Source organism: Eleutherodactylus coqui, chromosome 3 (genome assembly GCF_035609145.1).
Source record: "Eleutherodactylus coqui strain aEleCoq1 chromosome 3, aEleCoq1.hap1, whole genome shotgun sequence".
NCBI lineage: Eukaryota > Metazoa > Chordata > Amphibia > Anura > Eleutherodactylidae > Eleutherodactylus > Eleutherodactylus coqui.
In genome coordinates this window covers 60,911,508-60,937,751 of record NC_089839.1, presented here as the reverse complement: position 1 = coordinate 60,937,751, position 26,244 = coordinate 60,911,508, and the positions used below count along the sequence as shown (strand labels likewise).

At 44.2% G+C, this 26,244-nt stretch overlaps 1 protein-coding gene across 1 annotated transcript in view; it reads left to right on the top strand.

The window, feature by feature from the left end:
- Positions 1-26,244, top strand: part of SLX4IP (SLX4 interacting protein) — a 137,768-nt gene that overhangs the window by 6,471 nt on the left and 105,053 nt on the right. The window contains exon 2 of the mRNA XM_066595644.1: positions 2,332-2,375. Coding sequence (XP_066451741.1) covers positions 2,352-2,375 — 24 coding nt within the window. The 5' untranslated portion in view covers positions 2,332-2,351. The remainder of the gene's footprint in view (positions 1-2,331; positions 2,376-26,244) is intronic.

Here is a 26,244-nt window from a genome sequence, read left to right as displayed (position 1 = left end):
AGTACAAGCCGCGGGAGGGGATTTCTAAAACCTCTTGCAGGCGGAGTGAGAAGAATTTCCGCAGTGTTTTTAAAAAAACTCTGCCGATCCTAAATCCACAGCCGGCCTATTGATGCTGCGCAGAGCAACAATGGTTAAAATCCACAGCAGATCCGCTAACAAACTGCACCATGTATATACCACACAAAGACCATGGGGTTTACTACAGTGGATCAGATACACAATATATGAAGCCGCCCTGACTGTTACCAGCCTGGTCTGGATCGTGACGCTTAGGGACCTAATGGTGGGTAAAATATACTTGTGGATTCAGTGTTGGAGTAATCGCCTCATTTAGGTGCTCCTCAGCGGGGATCGTGGGCTTATCACTCAGGTATGCCTGCTTATTATTTGTTGCATCGGAGAAGAAAACAATGAGAAACACTTAAGGGATGTTTTTGAGCTCTTCTGAAGTGCTTAGTAGTTTATAGAGCAAAATTTCTAGCCCTTGTCAAGAGTTGATCACGCACTACCTCACCCCGTCGGCATCCAATCATAATTCAACAGGCATATCATAGCGAATCATAGTAGGTTCTCACCTCGCGCACATTCATGTATCTCTTTTATACAGGATGTTCTATTTCAAGGAAAATAATCCTTGAATAAGACACTGAGTACAGAAGCAACGAATAATGCCGAAATATCCAGAAGTACGGTTATGAATACACGAAGAAATCATTGTTATAAATTGTATAAACTGGCTACAGTAATCGCGTGCTTTTAACCCTTTTCAATCCATTTTTGAATTGAGGGTTTTCTAAGGGGACCTTATTGCTTTTGTCGTTACACAACGGCGCCATCTGCTGGCGAAACCAGTAATACATTGTGCAATGGATCGGAGTGGCGTGGGTAGCAGAGCAGCTGGCAGAATACAGTGAGTTTACCCTGTCTTCTGACATCGGAGCCGTAAAGGCTTCAGCGATTATGATGGAAGACGTCCCACAGTGGATAGGAAGAGGTTAAACCATTATTCTTGAGTTACTTTCACATGCAGCAACTAATAGCAGAATGGTGGTACATGGGCTCGCATGAGTGTTTGCAGGACCACCTTATTTAACCCCTTGAGTGGCGGGTTTCCTACCACCCTGTCGTGCCCACCAGGGCAGGTTTTTTAAAATGGTCTAATCATTGAATTTCAACTAATTTTGCAGTTGCGTCTCAAGAGCCATAACTTTTTCATTTTTCCATTGACATGGCCATATGAGGGCTTGTTTTTTGCGGGACAAGTTGTGATTTTTTAAACAGGGGGGAGGAAAAACAGAAATGGGGAAAAAGAAAAAAAGGGGCCATGTCATTAAGGGGTTAAATAATGTATTAACTTCCTTCTCTGGGTCATTACGACGCACGGATACCACATGTGTGATTGTATGTTTGATTTTTTTACAAAGTAAAGGGAGACAAGTGTTTTTATAATTTATTTCCTTTTGTTTTTTTTTTCCTTTTTTTTTTTTTTTTTTGTCCCTTTAGGGGACTTCCACAGGGACCCATCAGGACCCCTGATCACATTCCGGGGGTCCGATGGTGACAGCCCTTTACATGCTGCAGTGACAGCCCTTTACATGCTGCAGTCACATAGACTGCAGCATGTAAAGGGTTAACACAGCAGAGATCGGAGGTTTTCTCTGATCTCTGCTGTAAGAGCTAGTACCTAGCTGTCCTCTGACAGCTAACAACCAGCTCTCCCTGCCACAGAGACCATCGGCTTGCTTCTGACAAGCCGATGGTCTCTATAGCAACCTGTAAACAAAGCAGGAGACTTAGAAGCAGGAGATTGCCGGCACATCGGCAATATCTTCTGCTGGTTTTTCAAAGCCCTTGCTTTGTTCTCTGTGGGACAGTGCAGGCAGAGCACACTGTCACAGCTTGTAGCATTGTGCTCTGCAGCTCCCATAGTGATACATAGCCCGGAAATCTTCCGGGCTATGCCGCTATGAGCAGTGGACCTCGTCCCGGAAAATTTCCGGGCGTGCCACTCAAGGGGTTAAAGGGGTTTCTGGGCAAGAAGTATTAATGACTTATCAGGAGGCTATATCATTAATGGTTAATTGCTGGGGACCTGCCATTGGGGATCCCGGTGGGTCATTAATACTTCTTATAAGCAGGTAGCTCCCCCCTGGATCTGCCCATCACCTGTCATACAGGTCAGGTGAATCACACGCCAAGTGTTGAGATAATTTGGTTTCGCAGTAACACGGACATGTCATGTATGATGTGAGGATTAACCCCTCGGGGCTCCTGTCCTGCTGAGTAATGTCTTCTGTAACTCATATCCCTCTTTGCTGATCTCTGCAGGTGTCTAGACGGCCGACGTGATGTCTAACAAACTCGCTGTCAAGGTAAGAACTCGTCATTACACCAATCACTGTCATTCTAGGAATTACTGCTTCCCCTAACCGGCCCCAAATCCTCCTTATTTGGGAAAAAAGACGGTTGGGAAACTTTTTTTAGTTGTATCTGTTTTTGGAAAAGCTGGGTTACATTATAGCTCAGCGCAGAATCCTGCCCGCACTCTGCCAGGCTGCTGAGTAGCAAATCTTACCATCTCTGGCTCCATATTACTGGATGACTGGGCAGATTTGCCTGTCAGGAGCCCGGGAGAGCTGGGTGACAACTCCTATAGGAGGTATAAGAGCGTTACGGAGAACTTAGCGAAAGCGAACGATATTCGTTCAGTCTAAGGCCCAATGTCCACGTGCGGAGTTTAATTATAAAATCTGCGCATGTCTCCCGAGCGGGAGATATGCAGCTCCAGGAGCCCATAAGGGTGCATTAACATCCGCAGAGCGAATAAATACATGCGGATGTGATTTTTATTTATTTTTTCCCACTGTGCAAGTTGCACGCGCGGGAACAAATCGCAGCATGCTTCGTTTTCCCACGGATCTCCCGCACGGATGGCTCCTACAGCTTCTATTGAAGTCAATGGAAGCCATCCAGACCCGCGGCACACCCGCAGCTGTTTTTGTGCTGTGCCGCGGGTCTGTGGGAGAACACAAGATTAAAAAAAAAAGTGTGCACGGCGCACGCTGCTAATATGCTGAGCACATCCGCCGTGCTGAAGAAAGAAGATCCGGCTCTGACGGAGGGGAGACCTGCAGCATCCGGAATGGTGAGTATGCTGTCATTTTTGGCCTCATGTCCATGGCACGCATAGATTTTTCATGCGGATTTCCGCAGCAGATGTACTGCGAGTCATCATTAAATTGATTTTCTTATTGCTTGCGAGAGATCGCAAGCAAATCCGCAACCCCCCCCCCCCCCCCCCCAGCCTTTTTCCCACCTCCCTAAGTGATTTTAACCTTCAAATCCTTAGTGCATCTGCAATTATATTTGCGGATGCGCTGCGGATCGTCCGCACCCATTGACTTCTATTGAGCCCGTCCGCACGGAATCCGCACTGAAATGGAGCAGCTGCGATCTGTTTTCTGCACTAACCGATCCACAAATCAAATTTCATGCGTAAATTTTAACCTTCAAACCCGCATTTGCGGATGCACTGCGGATCGTAAGCTGCCATAGAGATGAATGGAGCTCATCCGCGGTAAAATGGAGCGGATTCCGCAAATTAAATCCGCCCGTGGACATTGCGCCTAAATGCGAGTATCGTTCGCTTTTCGCTCGTCGTTCCTTTTATGCAGCATGAAAATCATAATTTTTTTGTTTACCAATCGTTTGGTTTAAATAGCGCTGGTCCGGTCGTATTCAGTCACTTATACAGCGAATGTGAAGGACTTCACGTGTGAACGAGCCAGCGATATATCTGCCACTATAAACAGCGTGCCAGAAAGCGAACTCTGACATCATTCATTTGCGCCAACAATAAAACGTTTAGTGTAAACGCACCCTAAACGCTGCCAGCGATAATGCAGCGATGCGGTCAGAGAGGATAGCAGATGTGTGTGAAGTACAATATAATTATATATCCGCTACACTTCATGTATTAGGGTATGTTTTGGTATAAAAAATATATATATATTGGAAGCAAAAAGTGTTTGTTCAAATCTAATACGGAAAAACAAAAGCGGTCTTTTTTACAACTTTTCTTTATATGTTGACTGAATGGACTGTGTGTTATAGTGCAGCACCGTCACCGCCCACTAGATGGCGATGTTCATCCACAGTTCTGCATCTTCTATATTACTTTGCCTGAAAGTTTGGACTTTGAAATAAAAAAAAAAATAGCTGACACAATAGAAACTGCTGCATTCTTTCATTAGAAGAAGCTAATAGGTTATACTGAGCAAAAACGTGTTGAAAGACTTTCCAGCGCATGTAGTAGAGCAGGGACTCTCCAGGGAGAAGCAGGTATTAATCTCTGCGCAACTAACCAGAACTGCTGTGATCCGCAGACCTGACTGTGCAGAGCGTCTCAAGCTTATTACACTGTTTTTGCAAAACTTTTTTTTTTTTTTTTTCCCCAAAAGTAAAGATACTCCCACCCGATGTATGCAGTGTGAGGGATTCTTGGTTCTTGCATGAACAAATCCATGTTTAGTCTTTCTCCTTTGTGGCCACAACTCTAATGCTAGCAGAAGAACCTAAGATTAACGCTAGGGCTACATGACAACTTTGGTCACGCAACCTAAAAACTAGTGTGATTTATCTGCTGCTTTGAATGCGTCTACATATATTAGACTGGGATTTGGCCGTGAGTTGCATGCAGTTTAGGATTTGCAATAGCTAATTACATAGGAAGACAAAATGCTGACACTGCAAGTTAGTTGAAGTTGCACACAACTTTCATTGAGTTCTGTGCTGGAAAAGTTGTTCGCAGTTCGTGATCTGCAACCAGAAATCCAGCTGGTTCGGATTTTTCCCAGCTTGACTGATTTATGGACTTAATGATATCATAGGACCCTGTTTATGGCCTAGTAGTCAGGGTGGATTGGTTACGTCTTAATGGGGTTGTAGCAGACTCATAGTTTTTTCCCCATCGCCCAGGATCCCTTTTCAAGAATGGGGGTCCCGTGTCCCCTCTGCCCTGTCACTGAGAGATCGCTTCTTCCCATGAAGAATGAATGGAGTGATGGCTGAGCATGCATAGCTGGCGCTTTATTCATTTCAGTGGGGCTGATGGAGATACTAGAGTGCTTGCCGCTCGACTATCTCTGGCAATTGCAATGAAAATGTAAGGAGCGCCAGTACTTTATTCAGTCTCCTCCTCAGCGCACTCAGGGGGACGGGGAAAGACGGATTCCTGTTCTCAGGATCGGTGGGGGTCTCAGCAGTAAACCCCCCACTGATCAGCAAGTTATTCCCTATCCTGTGGATAGGGTATAAGTTGTGAAATAAGGAAGATGGAACAATACCTCTGCAGCGCCACCTACTGGATGGCAGCATTCCTTTAAATCAATGTACGACTTTTTAACAAGTCTGTAAAACAATGATTGGGAATAGGATGGTTTTCTGGCTTGGTTTCCTGTTCCCAATCATTGTTTTACAGACTTGTTGAAAAGTCGTACATTGATTTGAAGGAATGCTGCCATCCAGGAGATGGCACTGCAGAGATATCTTCCTTATTTGCATAAATTACCCAGAGGAGTGTGCATGGCCATATAAGTCTCCTCACTCACTTTTCAGGTGTCTTCTCACACCCCTTCTGGGTGCTCTCCTTGGGGAAAGATGATATCGCCCACCCCACTCACCCCCTTAGTGTCTCCACACACTTATTGGATGCTCTCCTTAAGGAGAGACGACACCCCTCTTGACCTAGGGTATAATTTGTAATTGTGGTTCAGCCCCTTTAAAGGGAAGCTGCCAGGTTGTGCAAAGCCATAAACTAATCTTTAGCTGCAGGGAAGAATAAAGAAATAATACATGACCTTAGAAGCGCTGTCTGGCTACGCTGCATTTTCTTCCTGAATCCCGACGCTGTTTTTCTTCATGTCTTCTGGCTAGGGTCTGAAAAATCCCCGCCTCCTGGAAGCGCTGCCTCTGATTCGCTAATGCTTGGCCAATCAGAGTCAGCACTCGATGAATGGCTGTGATTAGTTCATCGAGCGCTGGTTCTGATTGGCTAAGCGTCAGCTAATCAAAAGCAGCGCTTTCAGGAGGCGGGGATTTTTCAATCCCCAGCCAGAAAAGATAAAGACCAGTGTCAGGGACTGGGAGGAAGGTGCAGCGGAGCCGGACAGCGCTTCTAAGATAATGTATTCTTTTTCTTCTTATTCTCTGCAGCTAGGGCTTATTTTCAGGGTATGGCTTATATTTCAAGCCCCCCCCCCCCTCCTTTCTGTAAATATTCGCAAGTGGTGCTACAAAGTCGTGTAACTTTGTAGCAACACTTAAGACTTTGTAGCACCACAAAATCGCAGTATTGCCGTGAGAAAACGCAGCAATATCGCACGGACCAGCGATGTGATATCCCTGTGATTTTCTCGTGGCGATGCCGTGTCGCCTGTGTGAAGGAGGCCTTAAGCGGAATGCATCTGTGAGATGTAGAGGGGGCATTATTCCGTAGGGCTCTAATCATATACACAGCATAGTGAATGTGCTAGTTTAAAAAGTTAAAGGGGTATTCTCATCTCTCCGAAAAGTGCGGTATTAGAGGTCTATCCAGCTTGTGGTTAATCATAGAATGGTCCTTGGGTCCAACCCCCTGATCAGTGCAGGATCACAAAATCATCCCAGAGCCATCTTGATCACTCTAGTTTGCCTGTGTCTTTTTTAAAGTGGGGTGCCCAGATCTGGACACAGTATTCCAGATGAGGTCTGACTAAGGAAGAGTAGAGGGGGATAATGACCTCACGTGATCTAGACTCTATGCGTCTCTTAATACATCTCAGAATTGTGTTTGCTGCATCACACTGTTGACTCATGTTCAGTCTGAATATTGTTATTTGTATAGCACCAACTTATTCCACAGCACTTTCAGGTAATTTATTTATTACCCCCAAGCAAGCTTGGTACTCGTGGAAGGATGGAAGGCTGAGTCAACCTTGAGCCGGCTACCTGAATAACACGGGGATTGAACCTTCAGGTCATGAGCATTTCTGCTGCCTTAACATGAGGCTTTCTGGTAGGACTTTACATTTCTCCTTGTTAAATCCCATTCTGTTAGTCGCTGCCCACTGTCCAAGCTTTTGTAGATCTTTTTGAATACTCTCCCTCTCTTCCCTAGTGTTAGCTATCCCTCCTAGCTTTGTGTCATCAGCAAATGTGATCTGTTTCCCCTCAATTCCCTCCTCCAGATCATTTATAACAATGTTGACCTACACTGGGCCTCGGGCAGAGCCATGCTGCATTAGAGAGCTGTAATAGAGTTGTGTACCCGGGGCTGAGAGGTTATTTCAGGGATGAAGCTCGGAGAAACTTCCTCTTCTGTGACTTATAATGAGTCCGGTAAGAATGACACAACTACTTCTTTAACCCAAGTCTGCACGGACTACAGAACCCTCACCTACATGAACCCGTTGATCAGCCCCTCTCCCCCGCCGCTCTGGATGTGACTGCTTGCTGTCTGTTCCAGGACATTTCCAAGCAAATGAAGCATGTTTTTATAAGGAATGTTTTACAAGGTTTTGGCCCTGTAAATAGTGAATAGCTTTGGCTTCATAAATAGGTCTGTTGTGCGGCGGCCTAAATTCATTATAGCGTGTAATGTGCCAGTGTGTAATCAGATACTGATCAGCTAATCAATGGGCGGGACCCCGGCAAACCACAAGTATATGATCAGCTGCTAATGGGAGATCTCCCTGCCGGAGGGACGCATTGTGCCGGTGTTATTAAAGAGGACTCGCAGCACTCCTCCTTATAGGGTTCAGTTTTATGTATTTCAAGAAATTACAATTTTGGAGCTTTTTTTTTCTCTTAATTCTGCATTGCACTGTTCTTCTTTATTCCTCCTGTAAATTTGAATAAAGTGACAACTGGGTGTTACCATTCCCCTTGGCAAAGACCTGTGTTCCTACATGGTCTACCACTAGTACCGTAGCACTGATTGGACAGTGTCTGTCTGTATAAGGACAACCACCCCACCCCTAAACTGGTAACACCCAGTTGTCAGTTTATTCAATACTTTCTAAAAGGAGTAACAGAGGAACGGCATAATGCAGCTAAGAATTGTTCCAAGTAGTGTAGAAGCATTTACTAAAATTGATGCATCTAGACATCATGCTGGTCCTTCTTAAAGGGGCTGTTCATTAAAGAAAGAGATTCCCTAAAAGATGAACTGTGGTAAAATAACAAAGTAACTTATATTCGCCTTATGGATCCCGTCCACCTTCTGTCTGCTTCTGGGTAGTCTAGTCATGCGCCATCTAAGCTTGTGACTGCTGCATCCATTAACTCACCCCAGCCTTGGTACCAATAAGGCCAGTGATTAGCTGCATCGGTCACATGACCTCACTACCCAGAAGCAGATGGAAATCAGAGGGGATCCATAAGGAGAGTATAAATTACTTTATTTTAATGCAGTCCACTCTTTTAGGAGAATCCCTTCCCCCTCCTTATTTTGCACAACCCCTTTAATCATTGTGTCCCCTCCAAACCTTGAAAGGCTGACCAGAACAAATGGTGTGCCCGCTTCCATGCCTGCTCCTTCCATGCCCGCTTCTTCTCAGGTCTAATCAACCCATTGTAATTACAATCTAGGATGGGTTTCTTCCAGACAGCAGCCGTTTTTCATTTTCTAGACAGCCCATTTAAAGGGATTGTACCAGAATGACAAGTTATCTTCTATTCACAGGGGGCTCTCAGTGGTGAAATCTCAAGAATGGGTGGTCCTGTGTCCCCATCTACCTATCACTGTCGGGTGTTTTTTTTTTTTTAAATTCCATAGTGATGTCCGAATGAGTGCTGGCTGAGCGCCATGCAAGATTGACGATCCATTTATTTCAATGCGGCTGACGAAAATACCCATGTGCTTGCTACTTGGCTATCTCTGCAGTCCATTGAAAGTGAGTGGAGCGTCAGCACACTTGTACGACTGGCGCTCCATTCAGTCTCCTCCTCACTGCAGTGGTTCAGTGAGCTTGCAATGAGAAGAAGGAGGGACACTGGATCTCTGTTCTCGGGTCCAGATGAATTACATCATAGGATACTAAAGGAAGCAGCAGAGGTGATTGCTGAACCACTCACCATATTCTTTGAAAATTCCTGGAGGACAGGTGAAGTCCCAGAAGATTGGAAAAGGGCAAATGTTGTCCCTATCTTCAAGAAAGGGAAGAAGGTGGATTCGGGAAACTACAGGCCTGTGAGCCTGACTTCTATACCGGGAAAGATCTTTGAACAAATTAGAATCTAGTTTCCTTCTATGACAAAATCACCGACTGGGTTGATCAAGGAAATGCGGTGGATGTAGTATATCTTGACTTTAATAAAGCATTTGACAAAGTATCTCATACCATACTTATTGAAAAAATGACCAAATATGGGATTGACAAGGTAACTGTTGGGTGGATTCACAACTGGCTTAGTGATCGTATTCAAGGAGTGGTCATAAATGGCTGCACATCCAAGTGGAAGAATGTTTCAAGTGGGGTACCACAAGGCTCTGTCCTAGGCCCAGTGTTCAACATTTTTATAAATGATCTGGATGAGGGAATTGATGGGAAACTGATCAAATTTACCAACGACACAAAGCTAGGAGGGATAGCTAACACTAGGGAAGAGAGAGAGTATTCAGTAAGGTATAGAAAAGCTTGCACAGTGGGCAGCGACTAACAGAATGGTATTTAACAAGGAGAAATGCAAAGTCCTACATCTGGGCAAGAAAAATGAAAAAAGCACATAGAGATGGGAGGAATTGGGCTAAGCAGCAGCATATGTGAAAAAGACTTGAATATACTAATAGATCATAGACTGAACATGAATCAACAATGTGACGCAGCAGCAAAAAGGCAAACACAATTCTGGGATGTATTAAGAGAAGCATAATAGAGTCTAGATGATGTGAGGTAGTTATCCCCCTCTACTCTGCTTTAGTCAGACCTCATCTTGAATACTGTGTCCAGTTCTGGGCACCCCACTTTAAAAAAGAAATAGACAAACTGGAGCAAGTTCAGAGAAGAGTTACCAAGATGGTGAGCAGTCTGCAAATCATGTCCTATGAGGAACGGTTAAAGGATCTGGGAATGTTTAGTTTACAAAAAAGGCGGCTTAATAGCTGTCTACAAATATCTGAAGGGTTGTCACAGTGCAGAGGGATCAGCCATATTCTCATTTGCACAAGGAAAGACTAGAAGCAATAGAATGGAACTGAAAGGGAGGAGACATAGATTAGATATTAGAAAAAAGTTTCTGACAATGAGGGTGATCAGTGAGTGGAACAGGTTACCACGGGAGGTGGTGAGTTCTTCAATGGAAGTGTTCAAACAAAGGCTGGACAAATATCTGTCTGGGATGATTTAGTGATCCTGCACTGAGCAGGGGGTTGGACCCGATGAGCCTGGAGGTCCCTTCCAACTCTACCATTCTAAGATTCCTTAACCACACCAACTTGGTCTAACCAGTTGCTCGCACTAGGCCTCAGGGTAGCCCCGTTCCATACTTTTCTGGCACCTCATAAGGTCTGACCACACATTCACTGCCCCTCCTAACTATTGTTTTAGTGTAGCTCTCAGCACTACATTGGGGTCTGCGTGAGACTGTGCTGATGCCCAACACCTCTTCCTCCAATACCAGCAGGGCCGCCACAAAGTGTTATAGCGTACGTAATTAGGAAACATATATATCCTAGTCAGTGTGTTACAGAAATTAATGTTTTTGAGATTTCGTCATCCCCTTGGAAACCAGTCGAGTCCCTCCATGCGGAGGTCTTGTGATTGTCGGAGTCAGAAAAGTTAGGTCCTATGAATAAATGTACGGGCGCAGTGACTCTGCACTTTATACAACCATTTCCTTCTCCTTTTTGCAAACAGATGTATTTTTAGCCGTCTGCCGATTAGTAACAATCCTTTCTCATGGATTATTAATGACTTTGTGGAACATTAGAAAAGGGAATTTATGACTTTTCGGAGAATTGATGTGTCATACTCGTTTCGCATTTTTGTGATTTCAGAAAATGAAATTGTAATGCTGGTAATGATCCCCGTCAGATTTACTGACTTATCTCATACAAACGATGCAAGAAGGATAAGCTGTACAGTAAATCCAACGTACGAGTAATAACGGCCTTAGATGTGGGTTGTGCTACAGATTTGGTGCAGTTAAGAGGGAAATCTGTGGCAGATCTGCAACTCCATGGGTATACTGTGGATTTAAAAGGTTCTTAAAGATCTGTATGCCTGAGCGGAGCACGGATGAGGGACACCCTGGGGACCGCTTCACTCTTGCGAGAATAGAGGTCAACGTAATGGGAGGTTGGCGGGCTTGGCCTGCAGTCCTAAGATAGAGGAGTATAGGAAAGAAGAAATTGTGACTGTCTACTAAGAGTGACTAAGCCTGAAGAAGGAAGCAGAGACAGTTACTGACACCAGATTGATTTGGCTATGCCAACGAATACAAAAAACCTCACAACCAAGAGAGTTTGAAGTGGTCATCAGCGAAACACCCTCTTCACCTACGATCCACTTGGACTGTTTCGGTTACAATAAAACTTGTTTTTGAAGCATTACTTTGGCAGTGTTATGTTGTCGCGACCAGTGCGCCCTATTACAACCCCCTTACATGTACCATATATTGGGGGAACCTGAGAGAGAATGTGCCCTCCAGAGTCTATAGGACTATGCCCATGCTCATCAAGCTGCTAGTCAGCCCATTCCACTCTTACATAGATAGGTAATCTATTTACATTGCTCCAGGACTTTTACCCCCTCTATCATAGTAGTAGCATAGTATGTAAGGCTGAAAAAAGACATATGTCCATCCAGTTCAGCCTATTACCCCCCCATTGTTGATCCAGAGGAAGGCAAAAAAAATAAATGGGGTAGGAGCCAATTTTCCCTATTTAAGGCGACTCCAATTTCAGGCTCTATGTTGAAGGGGTTCTGTCATTCCAAAAAAAAAAAAAATCAATACCTACTTATTCCTCCCCAGGCAGTCTACTTACCGCATCTTCTCCTCCACAATCTTCTCCTGGCTCCTGCAGTCCCCCGGGTCATGGTGCCTCCAACCGGCCGGATCCTCTTCTTCCGGTGACGAAGCATACATTGCCGGCATTCTCCTTCCTCCAGGTCAATGTACGCTACGTCACTAACCTAACTGGGAGCGACGAATGCTATATCTGGCTAATGCCGAGACTGCGCATGTGCGCTGTCTCGACGTGAGTGTTCCTAAACTAATGCCACGAGACAGTGCATGCGCTAGGCAGTGTTTGCTGCGTCACTAGTGACTGGGTACACTGACCTGCAGGAAGAAGAAAGCCGCTGCATAACAGGAAGAAGAGGATCAGGCCAGCTTGTGAAGAGGTGACCCGGCGGAATGGCAGGAGCTAGGAAAAAATCGGGCAGGTGAAGAATGCAGTAAGTAGACTGCCTGGGGAGGAATAGGTGAGTAATTTTTTTTTTCTAATGACAAAACCCCTTTTAAGCCTGAAATATATACAATTCATAAAGAACATTAATGATTATGGAGACTGCATTGATGCGAACAAGCCCTTGGCTTGGTGAAAAATGTTAGTTTTTGCTCAACTTGGATTTTTTTTTTTTTTTTTGCTTGTGTACGCACACGGTGTACACAGAGCCGCGTTTGTGGTTTTTACGATAATGAAGGCTTGTGTATCTATTATCATAAAGTTCCCAGGGCAGTTTCTCCTTTCAGTTGGTGACTTGTAATACAAACAGAGCCTAGTTTTTATGGAAGGTCGTTCTTAAACTCGCATTGTCCAAAGTAGCCAGTTTGTAGCTAATAAAATAATGTCAGTCAGTTGTTAAAACGTGGTGAAAAGTAGAAAACATTTGGCAAGTCAAGCCGAGTCAAATTGCATTTAGTAGACGTACATACTGTTACCAGGACAAGGGGAGGCGCGTCACCTCCAGCGCTCACCCTCTAATTCACCGTGCACTCCGATAGTCCACATCAAAATGTACAATTATACGGGTCACCGCCCCCGATTTATGACCAGAAGTTGTTTAATGCGTCTTATTCCAGATTACAGTCAAGGCCGCCTTCAGCAAGTATCAGATTCTGAATTGGTTCTCATAGAGGACTTAAAGCAGGAAGCGCCCTGACATGGACGGGCAGACGATGCTCTGGGCCTCTGGCCATTAAGGTTGGCACGGGCTCTGAACATTGGTCATGGCATGATATAGAAGATTCATACATGACGTAATATCGTATGCTATATGTAACACGTGTTCGCAGCGAGCCCATCACAGTTAGTCGCAGTTTGCACTTTATTGGGGATGAGAAAAGGGGTATATCTCTTAAAGGGGTGGTCCAGTTACTGTGAAAATAGTAAACCGAGAGATACTTACCCCTGCTGCGGTCATGGAGTCTGTTGTGACAGATGATGAGAGAGGCTGAAGCGTCACATTCTTGAACTCCTGGCATCATGGCGTTCAGGTTGTGAGCGCTGATGCCAGGGGACCGGGCGGTCACGTTGCAGCCTCTCATTGAAACTGCTGCCCATTCATTTCAATAGGCGACGCAGGGCTGAAAACGGGCAAAGATAGAACATGCAACGCTGTCAAAGCGCGGCGTTGAAGACGCTTTGTTTTCAAATTAATCGGAGCGTTGTACAGCATTTAGCGCAGCGCTGAAAAAGCAGGCTCTAGGGAGTCTTCACACTGGCCGGCTCCTCTCTGTGCATGCGCTAGCTGGGCGGCAGCTGGCACACCACGCAGAGAGGAGTCGCCAGGAGCGGGTGTGCCGCAGGGCTGTGCAGAGACGCGGGATCCGACCCGGCCGTCTGCAGGCGGCCTGTGTTGCTGATTTGTTTCGCTGAATTTATGTCCTGTGCAGAATTAATCATTCACTGCAATGCATACGCAAAAGGAGGCGAACTTAGCGGGAGCGGTAAGATACTATTAGTTATAGGCTGAGCAGATGCCTTATACGGAGAACAATCCGACTGATGTTCATAAGCCCATGACTTCATGTTAATTGGAGCATGATGCCCCCTAGTGCCACATGAGATCAGTGTTGGTGTGGGAAGCTCTCACCAGTGAGTGACTAGATGAACTCATCAAGACAACTTCTTGATAAACTAATAGCCTTAAAGACTCCACTATCAGCCCTGTCACTGATAGCCCAGGCCGTCTCTTTCTTGTTATCATCAGTATCTTAATGGAAGGCCAGCGTCTACCTTTCATGTGATGAAGCATTATATAAACAGGCTCAGTGTTTACATCATTAACATCTGTGTTTGGGAATCCCGTGTAGCACAATCTAATCCCACGCAGTATTTCAGACACCGCTGAAGCAGACGGTAAAAGGCCTGCATGGTAACCTAACCGTCAGATCCGGGCAAGAAGAAAAGTTCATTACGTTTTCTTCAGGTTTCTCCCCCAATTTTTTTTTGTTTCTTTATAAAGGAGTGATACTTCTTGCGGAAAATTGACCCCGTGAAGGAATGCTCTAGTACCCTGTTGTACCGCCTCTAGCTTCGATACAAGATGTGATACGGGCAGGCATGGAGGCTCTAGTACCCTATTGTACCACCTCTAGCTTGGATACAAGATGTGATACGGGCAGGTATGGAGGCTCTAGTACCCTATTGTACGGCCTCTAGCTTGGATACAAGATGTGATATGGGCAGGCATGGAGGCTCTAGTACCCTGTTGGGCCACCGCTAGCTTGGATACAAGATGTGATACGGACAGGCATGGAGGCTCTAGTACCCTATTGTACCACCTCTAGCTTGGATACAAGATGTGATATGGGCAGGCATGGAGGCTCTAGTACCCTATTGTACGGCCTCTAGTTTGGATACAAGATGTGATATGGGCAGGCATGGAGGCTCTAGTACCCTATTGTACGGCCTCTAGCTTGGATACAAGATGTGATACGGTTGGGCATGGAGGCTCTAGTACCCTGTTGTACGCCCTCTAGCTTGGATACAAGATGTGATACGGGCAGGCATGGAGGCTCTAGTACCCTATTGTACCGCCTGTAGCTTGGATACAAGATGTGATATGGGCAGGCATGGAGGCTCTAGTACCCTATTGTATCGCCTCTAGCTTGGATACAAGATGTGATATGGGCAGGCATGGAGGCTCTAGTACCCTGTTGTACCGCCTCGATGGCTGGGCAAGGTTCTGTATGGTGTCCTGCAGCATATTCACAGTCATCATGTTATGGAGGTGGGATTTATGAATTGGCTGAGCCGTGGCATTTATTGGCTAATTCATAAATCCCTCCTCCACAGTGCGATGGCTGTGATTGGTTCTTGAGCGCTGCTTAGGCAATCAAAGCAGCCTTGGATGTACCAATCACAGCCATCACATTGGTACATCCACTGCTGCATTCATTGGCCGAGCAGCGCTCGAAAACCAATCAGACCAGACGCTTCCTGGAGTTGGGATTTATGAATCCCGTAACCAGGAAGTGATCTTCTGTGGGCGGCCGAAGACTGCAAGAAGCACATCGGAGCTCCGGAGAGTAGCGGCAGGGACCTGGACTGAGCCTGCTAGGTAGTGTATTGTTTTTTTAATGTAATGCAGTTAGGGCTTATTTTTAGGCTAGGGCTTATATTTCAAGCCTCCCCGAAAAGCCACAAAAATCAGGGTAGGCTTATTTTCCGGTAGGTCTTTTTTTTCAGGGAAGCGGTATATTGGCGTAAGGTGCAAGCGGAGCCCTTTTGTAACTGACGGATGTTAATTTTATTGATATTGAGTTTAGTCTTTAGGCATGGCACAAGTGTGCTGATTACCACTGGGACCACCACTGTCGGCTTGTGCCAGAGACTACGTATTTCAAATCTTAATATTTGGCCATTTTCTTTTGAACCTCATCAACCCTGCCATCATGGGGTATAGCAATGTCGATAAGCCAGCCACAACCTGTTCTTCTCAATGATGGTGAATAGAGTTGAGCGAACGTACTCTGTCAAGCTTGATGCTCGTTCGAGTATTAGCGTACTCGATGGCGCTCGTTACTCGAACGAGCATCACGCCGTGTTCGACCCCGCCCCAGTTTTTTGCTCTTCCCCGCTGTGACGTGCCTGTTTTGGCCCCTCCCTGCCGCGACGCAGCGCGCACGTCAACACCAAATTTTTTGGCTGGCTGGCAGGCAGGAAGGAGTGAAAGACCGAGAGAGAGATAGAGAGAGACTGAGGAAAAAAAATAAAAGCTCGGGAAATTCCACAGTATTTAAACAACTTTGTTTTGAGCCCCTTTTTTAGGATTACGGTCCCACCAGTTCTTTGCTGTGTGCAGATGGTAGTTTTTTGCAGAAGTTCCAAAGAGTCGCCAAATTGTGTCTTTGTACTCAATCTGTGCAATTTTTTGCAACACCCGAGTACGTGGTTGATTTGTTTCATCAGCTTCCTTACAGAGTCGGCATTTTGCATCTATTATCAGGTTTTCCACCCTTACTTTTACCACATTAGTCCTGCTCCTGTGCGGCTAAAAATGGGTTCTTCTGTTTTTTGTAGAGTTCCCAGTGTTAACCATAGGCCGGGCTCTTTATCCACGTTACCCTCAATATTTACCAAAAACTGGCCATAGAATGCCTTGTTGTGCCAGTAAGCAATACGAGTTTTCACAGTTTCATTCCGATACTCTTATTTTGTTTGCTGCCCTTTTTAAGCAGCTTCTGCTTCTTCACTTTAACCCCTAAAGGACCAGACACTTTTTAGGGATTTTACCCATGTGGTGGTTTTACTGCCCTATTTTTTCTTCAGCTACCAAAATTGTTTTTCGTGCGTTTTTCCTTCCATGGCATAGAGGGGTTTTTTTTTTTTACATACCTTTTTTTTAGGGACTTTTTTCCAGCTTTTTTTCTGTTTTATAGGCGTAAAAACCTAAAAAAAAAAAAAAAAAAAAAGGTTTTTTTTTAACATTTAGAATTGTTTTTAAAGTTAGCACATTTACGCTAAAATATATTATATTATATGGGGACCGTTTTGGTTGACGTCGGTGGTGGGTCATTTTCCTTTTGATTTTCTGTAATTTTTATATTTTTAGTTCTTTTTGTAACTTTTTTTTTTTTTTTAAACAACCGTGTTCCCTATGGCATCACATATAAACCTCTGATGGTCATTTACATAGTTTTTTTTTTATTTCACACTTTTCTATTGTAGCTGGGGCATCCATAAGATCCCCAGTTACAGGAAAAACATCCACCTGCAGTGACATCCGTCACTAACAGAGCTGATCTGGTTCTGCAAGGACCCTGCAGCTCTGCTGTGGCAGGAATACCAGGTGGTCACATGATCATCGGGTTGAATAGCGGAAGTAGCACTTCCGCTTTGTCTCTTGACTATATAACACTCATTCAGCGCTATGCAGCCTGTAAAGGAGAAGGCAGAATCGGGTAAAAACAGCTTCTCGATTCGAAATCCGCATTGCATAAAAAAAAGAAATTGTCGTGTCAGTTCTTGTTTTGGTTTCCACATTGAGGCCCGCATGGGGATTTGCTCCATGGGATGGGGCTAGATGCTCAGCATTATGAAATGTATCTCCTTAGTAGAAATTGGAGGGCCGGCCTTGGATTTCTGTATTGTATGTAGCGGGTCCAAATCTGATTTTTTTTTTCCGACACAGATTATGCCTGGGTGCACGAGGTGTAAAGTAGACATGCTTGCCCTCCTAGATCCCAAGATCAGTAGTCGGATATTGAATTGCAGCACACGAGGAGAATAGAAACTTTGGGCACTACATGTGTTCAGCCGTGTTATTGGTATTTCTATCAAACTCTAGAGCCCTGTAGTTTTGGTAACTCCGGCTTGCCTTACTCTGCATGTGTTCAGTGAACTTTTGAGACCCGTTAGACATAGAAATTTTTATTGCTCCAGTTTTCTTTTAAACTTTTGTAAGTGGTTGGTGACTCGTTTTTATAAACTTTTTATCGTAGTAGAAAATGCCAACTTTGTGGCTTTTGCTTACTTTCTTGTGGTGGATTTGAGCTAGATTTCACTTGTCAAAGGAGGCATGAAGGCACCCGGTATGTGGCTTAGCTTATCTATAAACGTGATAATTGAGAGTCACTTGGAGGACATTGATGTTTTATGCAGGGCCTTATCAGTGTTTTGTGAGGAGTTAATGTCTGCTAATAGGATGACAATTGTGACCAAAAAATGAATGGCAGATTCCCCCAAACTCTTGCACTTTATAAAACCTTTCTAAACACCTATAAACTAACTAATGGTGTAGTTAAATGGCTTTCTACTTTCAACAAGCCTTTTAGGTGAATTCTATATTTTACTGATTCCATGTAATCAAAAGGGAGTTTGGTTTCAAAGCTTTTAAAAATGTTATTTATTAAGCATAGTAACAGCATGCGAAGGCGTATTTTGCAACAATATAGCCATTGTGTTGTTTTTACTGCTTTGCAAACGTTTGCTTGTTTGCATGCATGCATGTATGTATGGTATATAACATGTGTATGTGTGTATATACATATGGGTGGTTTCACACCTGCAACTGGGTTCTGCTTTTCTGCTCCGTTCGGGGAACCGGAAAGGGGAATCCTCGTGGCCGAACGGCTTCATCTCAGGATGGGAACCAAACAGTACTAAATGGACCCCACTTACTATAATGGGGTTCGTTTGGTTTCCACTCAGCTGCCCAGCTTTTGGTATTTTGAGCTGGATCTGTGACGGATCCTCTAACCGGAAATTCCAGCAAAGATGTGAAACTGGCCTAATATATACTAGTAGAAAGCCCGTCCAAAGGACAGAGACAGCAGCCTGTAAATATCTATGCTCAGGAAAATTATCCAGTGAAAGTAGGAATATTGGTCATAATTCAAAGGCATCAACTGTTTCGAATACACAAAACATTCATGGCAAACCAATGTGGAGGGACCTTTGTGCGTTGCCCCACAGAACTGGGCTGACTTTGCTGTCGGCTACAGGCTCTACCGTAGGGATGGGCTGCATCTTAAGGGGGAGGGTGCAGCTGTGCTAGGGGAGAAGATGGTTAGAAGGCTGGTGGAGTGTTTAAACTAGGGACTGGGGGGGAGGGCAAAAAAGAGAAATAGGGGGGTAGTCAGTGTAGCTAGCGACCTGGGTCTAAGTAATGAGAATGGGGGTCGAGCAGGGGGTGGGGTTAATACAGTTAGAACTGACAGATCAGCCAATAGTACCATTGGCAACAAAATGAATGTAAAGATAAAAAAAACTGTATAAATTGTATGACCACGAATGCAAGAAATCTGATGGGCAAAGTGGGTGAGCTTGAAGCGAGAATGACTGATGAAAATTATGATATAGTCGGAATAACGGAAACATGGCTTGATGATAAGTGCGATTGGGCGGCTAATTTACAGGGTTACAACCTCTTCAGAAGAGACCGTGGAAACCAGAAAGGGGGATGGGTATGTCTGTACGTTAAATCGTACTTATTGCCGAGACTATGGGAAGATATAGGTGCAGGAGATAAACACGTGGAATCTCTGTGGGTAGAAATACAGGGAGAACAAAATAACAAAATCCTGATAGGGGTTTTCTATAGACCACCAAAAGCAACAGAAGAAAGCGAAACCTTACTATTAAGGCAGATAGAAGAAGTGTCAAACCGCAACGAAGTAATTATCGTGGGGGACTTTAATTATCCAGATATAACATGGGAAAACGAAACCTGCAAATAGCATAGGGGTGATAAGTTCCTGAGAACAATTAAAGATAATTACCTTACCCAACTAGTGCGGGAACCAAGGAGAGGGAGGGCCATTCTGGACCTAGTACTAACTAACAAACCGGACCGAATTAAGGGGGTACAGGTTGAGGGGCACTTGGGGAACAGTGACCACAATATAATCAACTTCCAGCTGTCATTCAATAGGAAGCCTTATCGGGGAGCGACAAAAAAACTAAACTTTAGTAAAGCAAAATTTGATCAGCTTAGAACTACTATCGGTAACATTAAATGGGACAATATCCTCAAAAATATCAGTACTGAGGACAAATGGGAAAAGTTTAAAAGGATCGTAATCGCCTCGTGAGCAGTTCATTCCCTTTAAAAATAAAAGAACTTCAAGTAAAAGGAAAACATTGTGGCTCGACACGACGGTAAGGGGGGCAATAAATGAAAAAAAGAAAGCGTTCAAACTACTAAAGCAAGAAGGCAGCAAAGAAGCGCTAAAATCATACAGGGAAAAAAACAACATATGCAAAGATAAGATCAAAATTGCTAAGTAGGAGGCAGAAAGACTGATCGCCAAAGAGAGCAAAAACAACCCGAAACTATTTTTCAACTATATTAACAGCAAAAGGATTTGCACTGAAAGCACTGGCCCTTTAACAAAAAATGCATGAGAAATCATTGAAGATGATGGAGGGAAGGCAAACCTATTAAATAGTTTCTTTTCAAGCGCATTCACAAACGAAAAGGAAATGCCACATGAGATGCAGGGGAATAAAATGAACCCCGCACAAAATAACTCCTACCTAACGCAGGAGGAGGTGTGGAACCGGTTAAAGAAGATTAAAGGGGTTCTGACACTAAAAAAAAATTTTTTACTCACCTTGCCTGGCCAGGACCTATTACCAGACATGTCCCCTCCGTCTGGCATCTTCTGTGGCTTGTAGAAGCAGAGCAGGAGCCGTCAAAATGACCGCTTCCTGCTCTGCTCCGTCCGTCAGCCACTTCCGAGGTGAACGGACGGGCCGCCCACAGCAAGCACGTCACAAGCAGTGCTTGCTGTGGGCGGCCCGTCCGTCCTGACTGAACTCCGAGATTCTGTGCGTGCGCAGTGGAGACGCGGCCCGTCCTGACTCCTGTCAGAGGGCACCTCTCCACTGCGCATGCGCGCGATCCCGGAGCGGCGCGGCTAGTGGAGGAAGAAGCAGAAGAACAGCGCCTGCCGGGAGATGACCCCCCCCCCCGATGTCAACAACAACAGGAGACAAGGTAAGTATCATGTTTTTATGCTTTAACAGCCATTAAATCGTGGGTTCCCTGTGTCCATTAGGCAGACCAGGGAACAATGGCTGGTAAAGCATAAAAAAATTATTCATGTCATAACCCCTTTAAAATCGATACAACGCCAGGCCCAGATGGAATACACCCAAGGGTACTAAGGGAACTAAGTGATGAGATAGATAGGCCGCTATATCTAATATTTATGGATACTATCAAGACCGGGGTTGTACCATTGGATTGGCACATTGCCAACGTGGTTCCAATTTACAAAAAGGGGTCCAAAAGTGAGCCTGGTAACTACAGGCCAGTAAGTCTCACTTCAGTAACTGGAAAAATGTTCGAGGGGTTTCTGAGAGACACCGTCGAAGAATACCTCAAGGAGAACAACGGAATAACTCCTCACCAGCATGGGTTCATGAAGGGTCGATCATGTCAGACCAATCTGATCAGCTTCTACGATGAAGTAAGTTCTAGGCTGAACCTGGGAGAGTCTATCGATCTTGTATATCTAGATTTCTCTAAGGCATTTGACACCGTACCGCATAATAGGTTGATATATAAAATGAGACAGCTCGGATTGGGTGAAAACGTGTGTATCTGGGTAAAGAATTGGCTCAGAGATAGAAAGCAGAGGGTGGTAATAAATGGTTCATACTCTGATTGGGCCACCGCCGTTAGTGGGGTGCCACAGGGTTCAGTATTAGGCCCCATTCTGTTCAATATATTTATTAACGGCCTGATAGAGGGGCTGCACAGTAAAATATCAATATTTGCAGATGACACAAAATTATACAATATAATCAATGCAACGGAGGACAATGTACGGCTAGATAAGCTGGGGGCTTGGGCAGAAAAATGGCAAATGAAGTTCAATGTTGATAAATGTAAGGTTATGCACATGGGCAGGAGAAACGGATGTCACCAATATACACTAAATGGGGTACAGCTAGGGAAAAGTGATATGGAAAAAGACCTGGGGGTACTAGTGGATTGTAGACTAAACTGGAGTAACTAATGCCAGTCAGCTGCTGCAAAAGCTAATAAAGTCTTGGGGTGCATTAAAAGAGGTATAGGGGCGAAGGACGAGAACATTATCCTTCCATTATATAAGGCACTTGTTAGGCCCCACTTGGTAAATACTGTGTACAGTTCTGGTCACCGGTGCTCAGGAAAGATGTTACAGTACTGGAGGGGGTTCAAAGAAGGGCAACTAAACTAATACATGGAATGAGAGGACTGGAATACCCAGAGAGACTACCAAAATTAGGATTATTTACCCTGGAAAAAAGACGGCTAAGGGGCAATCAAATAACTATCTATAAATACATGAGGGGACGATACAAGGATCCCTTCCATGATCTGTTTATACCCAGGACTGCGACGGTAACAAGAGGGCATCCGCTACGTCTAGAAGAAAGCAGGTTTCATCGCCAACACAGAAAAAGGTTCTTTACTGTAAGAGCAGTGAGACTGTGGAACTCTCTGCCTGAGGATGTGGTGATGGCAAAATCCATAGAGGAGTTTAAAAGGGGACTAGATGTCTTTCTAGAGCGGAAGGATATTACAGGATATAAATCTTAGGTTAATTGTTAATCCTGGTATACAGGCAGGTAGGAACTATTAGGGGTTGATCCAGAGATTAGCCTGATTGCCATTAGGGAGTTGGGAAGGAATTTTCCCCCCAAAAGGGCTAATTGGCTCTGCCTCTTGGGGGTTTTTTTTGGTGCACTAGATGGACAATGTCTTCATTTGGCCATACATACTATGTTTCTATGTTTTGTAGACACTGGTGGAACGATTCCGAAGCCTCCAAAGGATTTTCTTTTATTCTTACGCATTTAATTAAAATATATCCTGGTGAACAACTTCCCAGTGAAGTTTCTTCTACAGGGCGGGCCATGAAAAGTTAACCCAGTACCCCACACACTGATGAAAGCTGTCTAAAAGATTATCTTTGTTGCCCATAGCGACCAATCGCAGCAAAGTTTTCATTTTATGTCAACAGAAGAAATGAAAGCAGCGCTGTGATTGATTGAGGGCAGAGTTGTTTTGATAATGAACCATACTACATCAGGCTATAAGATATTATATAATAATATGAAAAAAAGGAGGCCTACAGTGATTTGCAGTGAAAAAACTAGCTGAGGAGTAAAAATCGGTGGGGCCCTCTGACTACTGGCTCATGTCATCACATTTTCTCTATCGACTATGCTTCTTGTTGATTACTAGTTCTTGTTCTATGATTGAAGCATACCACCTATGATCCACCTTATTCACATGGACAGCTTTAAAGAGCTCTAGCTCTAGCTTTACTATTGCTGATATAAATAAAATAAATAAATCTTGTTGTTTGTATAGCACCATCTTATTCCGCACCGCTTTCAGGTAATTTATTTATTACCCCACCAGCAAGCTGGGTACTCATTTCACCAACCTTGGAAGGCTACCTGAACCAAGGCGACCTTGAGTCAGCTACCTGAACCACGCGGTGATTGAACTCACAACCTTCAGGTCATGAGCGAGAGCTTAGGACTGCATCTCTGCTGCCTTAGCACTCTGCACCACATGAAGCCATATCCTGAGGTCATCAATAGTTGATTGGCGGGCCTTTCCCTGCCCTCTTCACCCCCCACATCTCCGCCCTGTTCAGGATCCCTGCCGATCATCTGATTGTTTAGCGGAGCTGGATGCTATCATTTGGGATCAGGTTCAGAAGCGTGATAGACTGCTTTACTCCCACTGAAATCAATGGCCACGACGCCTCCTATTACCCTTCCAGCTGTGACTGCCATGAGGAGCCTGAGGCCGAGCTGGATGGGCTCGGGTCTTTTTGAGTTTTCCGAACTTCTATTACTATGTTAGTAAGTATGTTATTAAAGAGCTGGTGTAAATCCTACAGATCCCAATGTTGCCGGCTGTGTTTTCTTCCCGACTGATAAGCTAGAAGTTGATGTATAGCTAAGAATATCTTCATATGATATACTTGTGTGTTTTTATAAGCTGCTACCTTGAAAAATACCACGCATACCTTCTTAAAGGCATTGTTATCAGTACCAGCTTCCATTTGTCTCTCTCAGGAGGGCTCAGGCATTTTTCTAAACCCTCAAAGCCTTCTCCAGCTCACTAAATTTTAACCGGGGATAATTATTATCCTCAGATGTCAGATGACATTATCCTGTTACTGAGATGCTTTTCCCAGTTCCATGGGAAAGGATAGACCTTGCTATTTTATGGCTCGCTTTTCTTCTTTGCACTTGACATAGGGCATAGATAGTTTGACAGTCTGCAGCTCTACTTCGCTTTTCAATGCGTTCATAGCATTACGTACCTGGAAACTTTTTAAGTACTTTTTTCCCACCATTTATAATAAAGTAGTTCTAAACTACAGTTTATAAAATCCATCTCCATATTTTTTTGGGGGGGGGGGGGATTCGGAGTAGAGGGGGTCTTCTGTTCAGGACCCTTATTTCTTGGCCAGAGTGGACAACGGCTGTAAAGAGTCGCTCTTGCTTTGGAAGACCTTTTTCTGTCCTGTATTACGTGGACAGTCTATTGATTTAAAAAGGCACTGTGTAATACTTCATTTCACCTGTGGTGGCGTTGCAGAGAAATATTAGACCAGCTTCACGGGGGTGTATTTGCGCGTGCATGTGCAAAAAATTAGATACCGTTGATTTTGATGGGTTCCTTCACAACAGGCAGCCTAAATATAAGGCAAAAAATAGCCTAAATTAGCGATTTTCAGCAATAGTTGCCCCTTGTCAAGACAGGACCTGATGAGGTACTGAACAAGAAATCACTCAGTAGTCACTTTGTTTCAGTTTACTAGTGAGGGGCTTTTGAAATAGTTGGAAAATCCCTTTAATGTAACATTGATTTATACAACTGTGACTTATGCATATATCTCTTATAAGTCTGGTGGCCTGGATCATTTTTACCCTTAGGTGCCAAAGCTTAGTATGTACCTAACTTTTCAGATGACTTTCTTAAAATAAGCTGCCATTTGTGTGTTCATGAAGAATACCAAGATCTCTGGTCATTATATGACTTGTATTCTGCATGTATCACCAGTTTCGCCTGTGTACAGAGGTGAAACTTGAAGCTGCTAGGCCCCAGTGCAAAGTCTGGAACTGGGCCTCCAACTACAAAGCTTCATTGATAATATTGGTTTGCAATATAGGGAAGATAGACTTTATGGGCCCCTTAGGGCTCCTGGACCCAGGTGCAACTGCACCCTCATTTTCTGTTCTCTTTGAGCTGGTGGAAGAAGCCTGGCTGCTATTATGCTTTGTTTTGTAAACTGTGCACAGATTCTCTAACACACGGAGATATAATATCATCATGTAGGACAGTGCACAGCAGTACTGAGCAGTGGAGATGTGAATAAATGGCAACAAATCACTCACCATTAGATCTAACAGCACATCCTCTGTTCTCATAGCATGAAGACTCATCCCATTTCTATATTTCCTGTGTTTCCTCCTACCATCTCCATTAACAGAGATGACATCATTTGACAGCAGGAAGTGGACAGCAAGTTAGCATGAAGGCAGAACCCTAGTGCCCAGCACTTTAGAGTAATTTTTCAGCACAGATAGTAGGTAAATAAAGTAAAATGCACTCTGGCTATTGTATGAGCAAAAGTTGCTTGAAATATTAGTGTCCATTTAAGAATCAGGCAGTGGCATGTATACTCTGAATTGTCACTTTATTAGAGACACCCATCTACTTGCGTATTTGGCCTTCCGAACTAGAGCAATTAATTTCTCTTACACAACAATGGCACTGCACTAAAACTGGTCGTCTGCTCTTAATAGTCCATTCCTGCTAAGGAAGTTGTGCATTCGGGCACATTAGTTTGAGCACCAGTGTTGTATTCAGCTGCAGTGTGATTAACTGGCAACAACTTTTGACATCCTCCTCTGACCCCTTTCATCGATGACTTGTTTACATCCAGAGGGTTTCTTTCTGATGAATGTTTTTCTTCAATTCCACCATTCTTGGTATACTCTTCATATTGTTGTATAAAAGCCCCACAAGGTTAGCAGTTTTTGAAATCCAGGCCCGGGTCAGTCTAGCTCCAATAACCAGGCCTTATTTGAAGTTGATCTGATCACTAAATTTTTACTTTCTAATGTAGATTCACACTGAAACTGATCCACGGAAAACTTGCTCACTTGATTTCATGCTGCACCCCGGGGTCACATATCTAATCTCCATACAGGGAATCTCCAATTGTGAAAGGGCAGGTGTTTCTTATAAAGAGGTCATTCATGAGTAAAGTTTGAAGATACAGTTT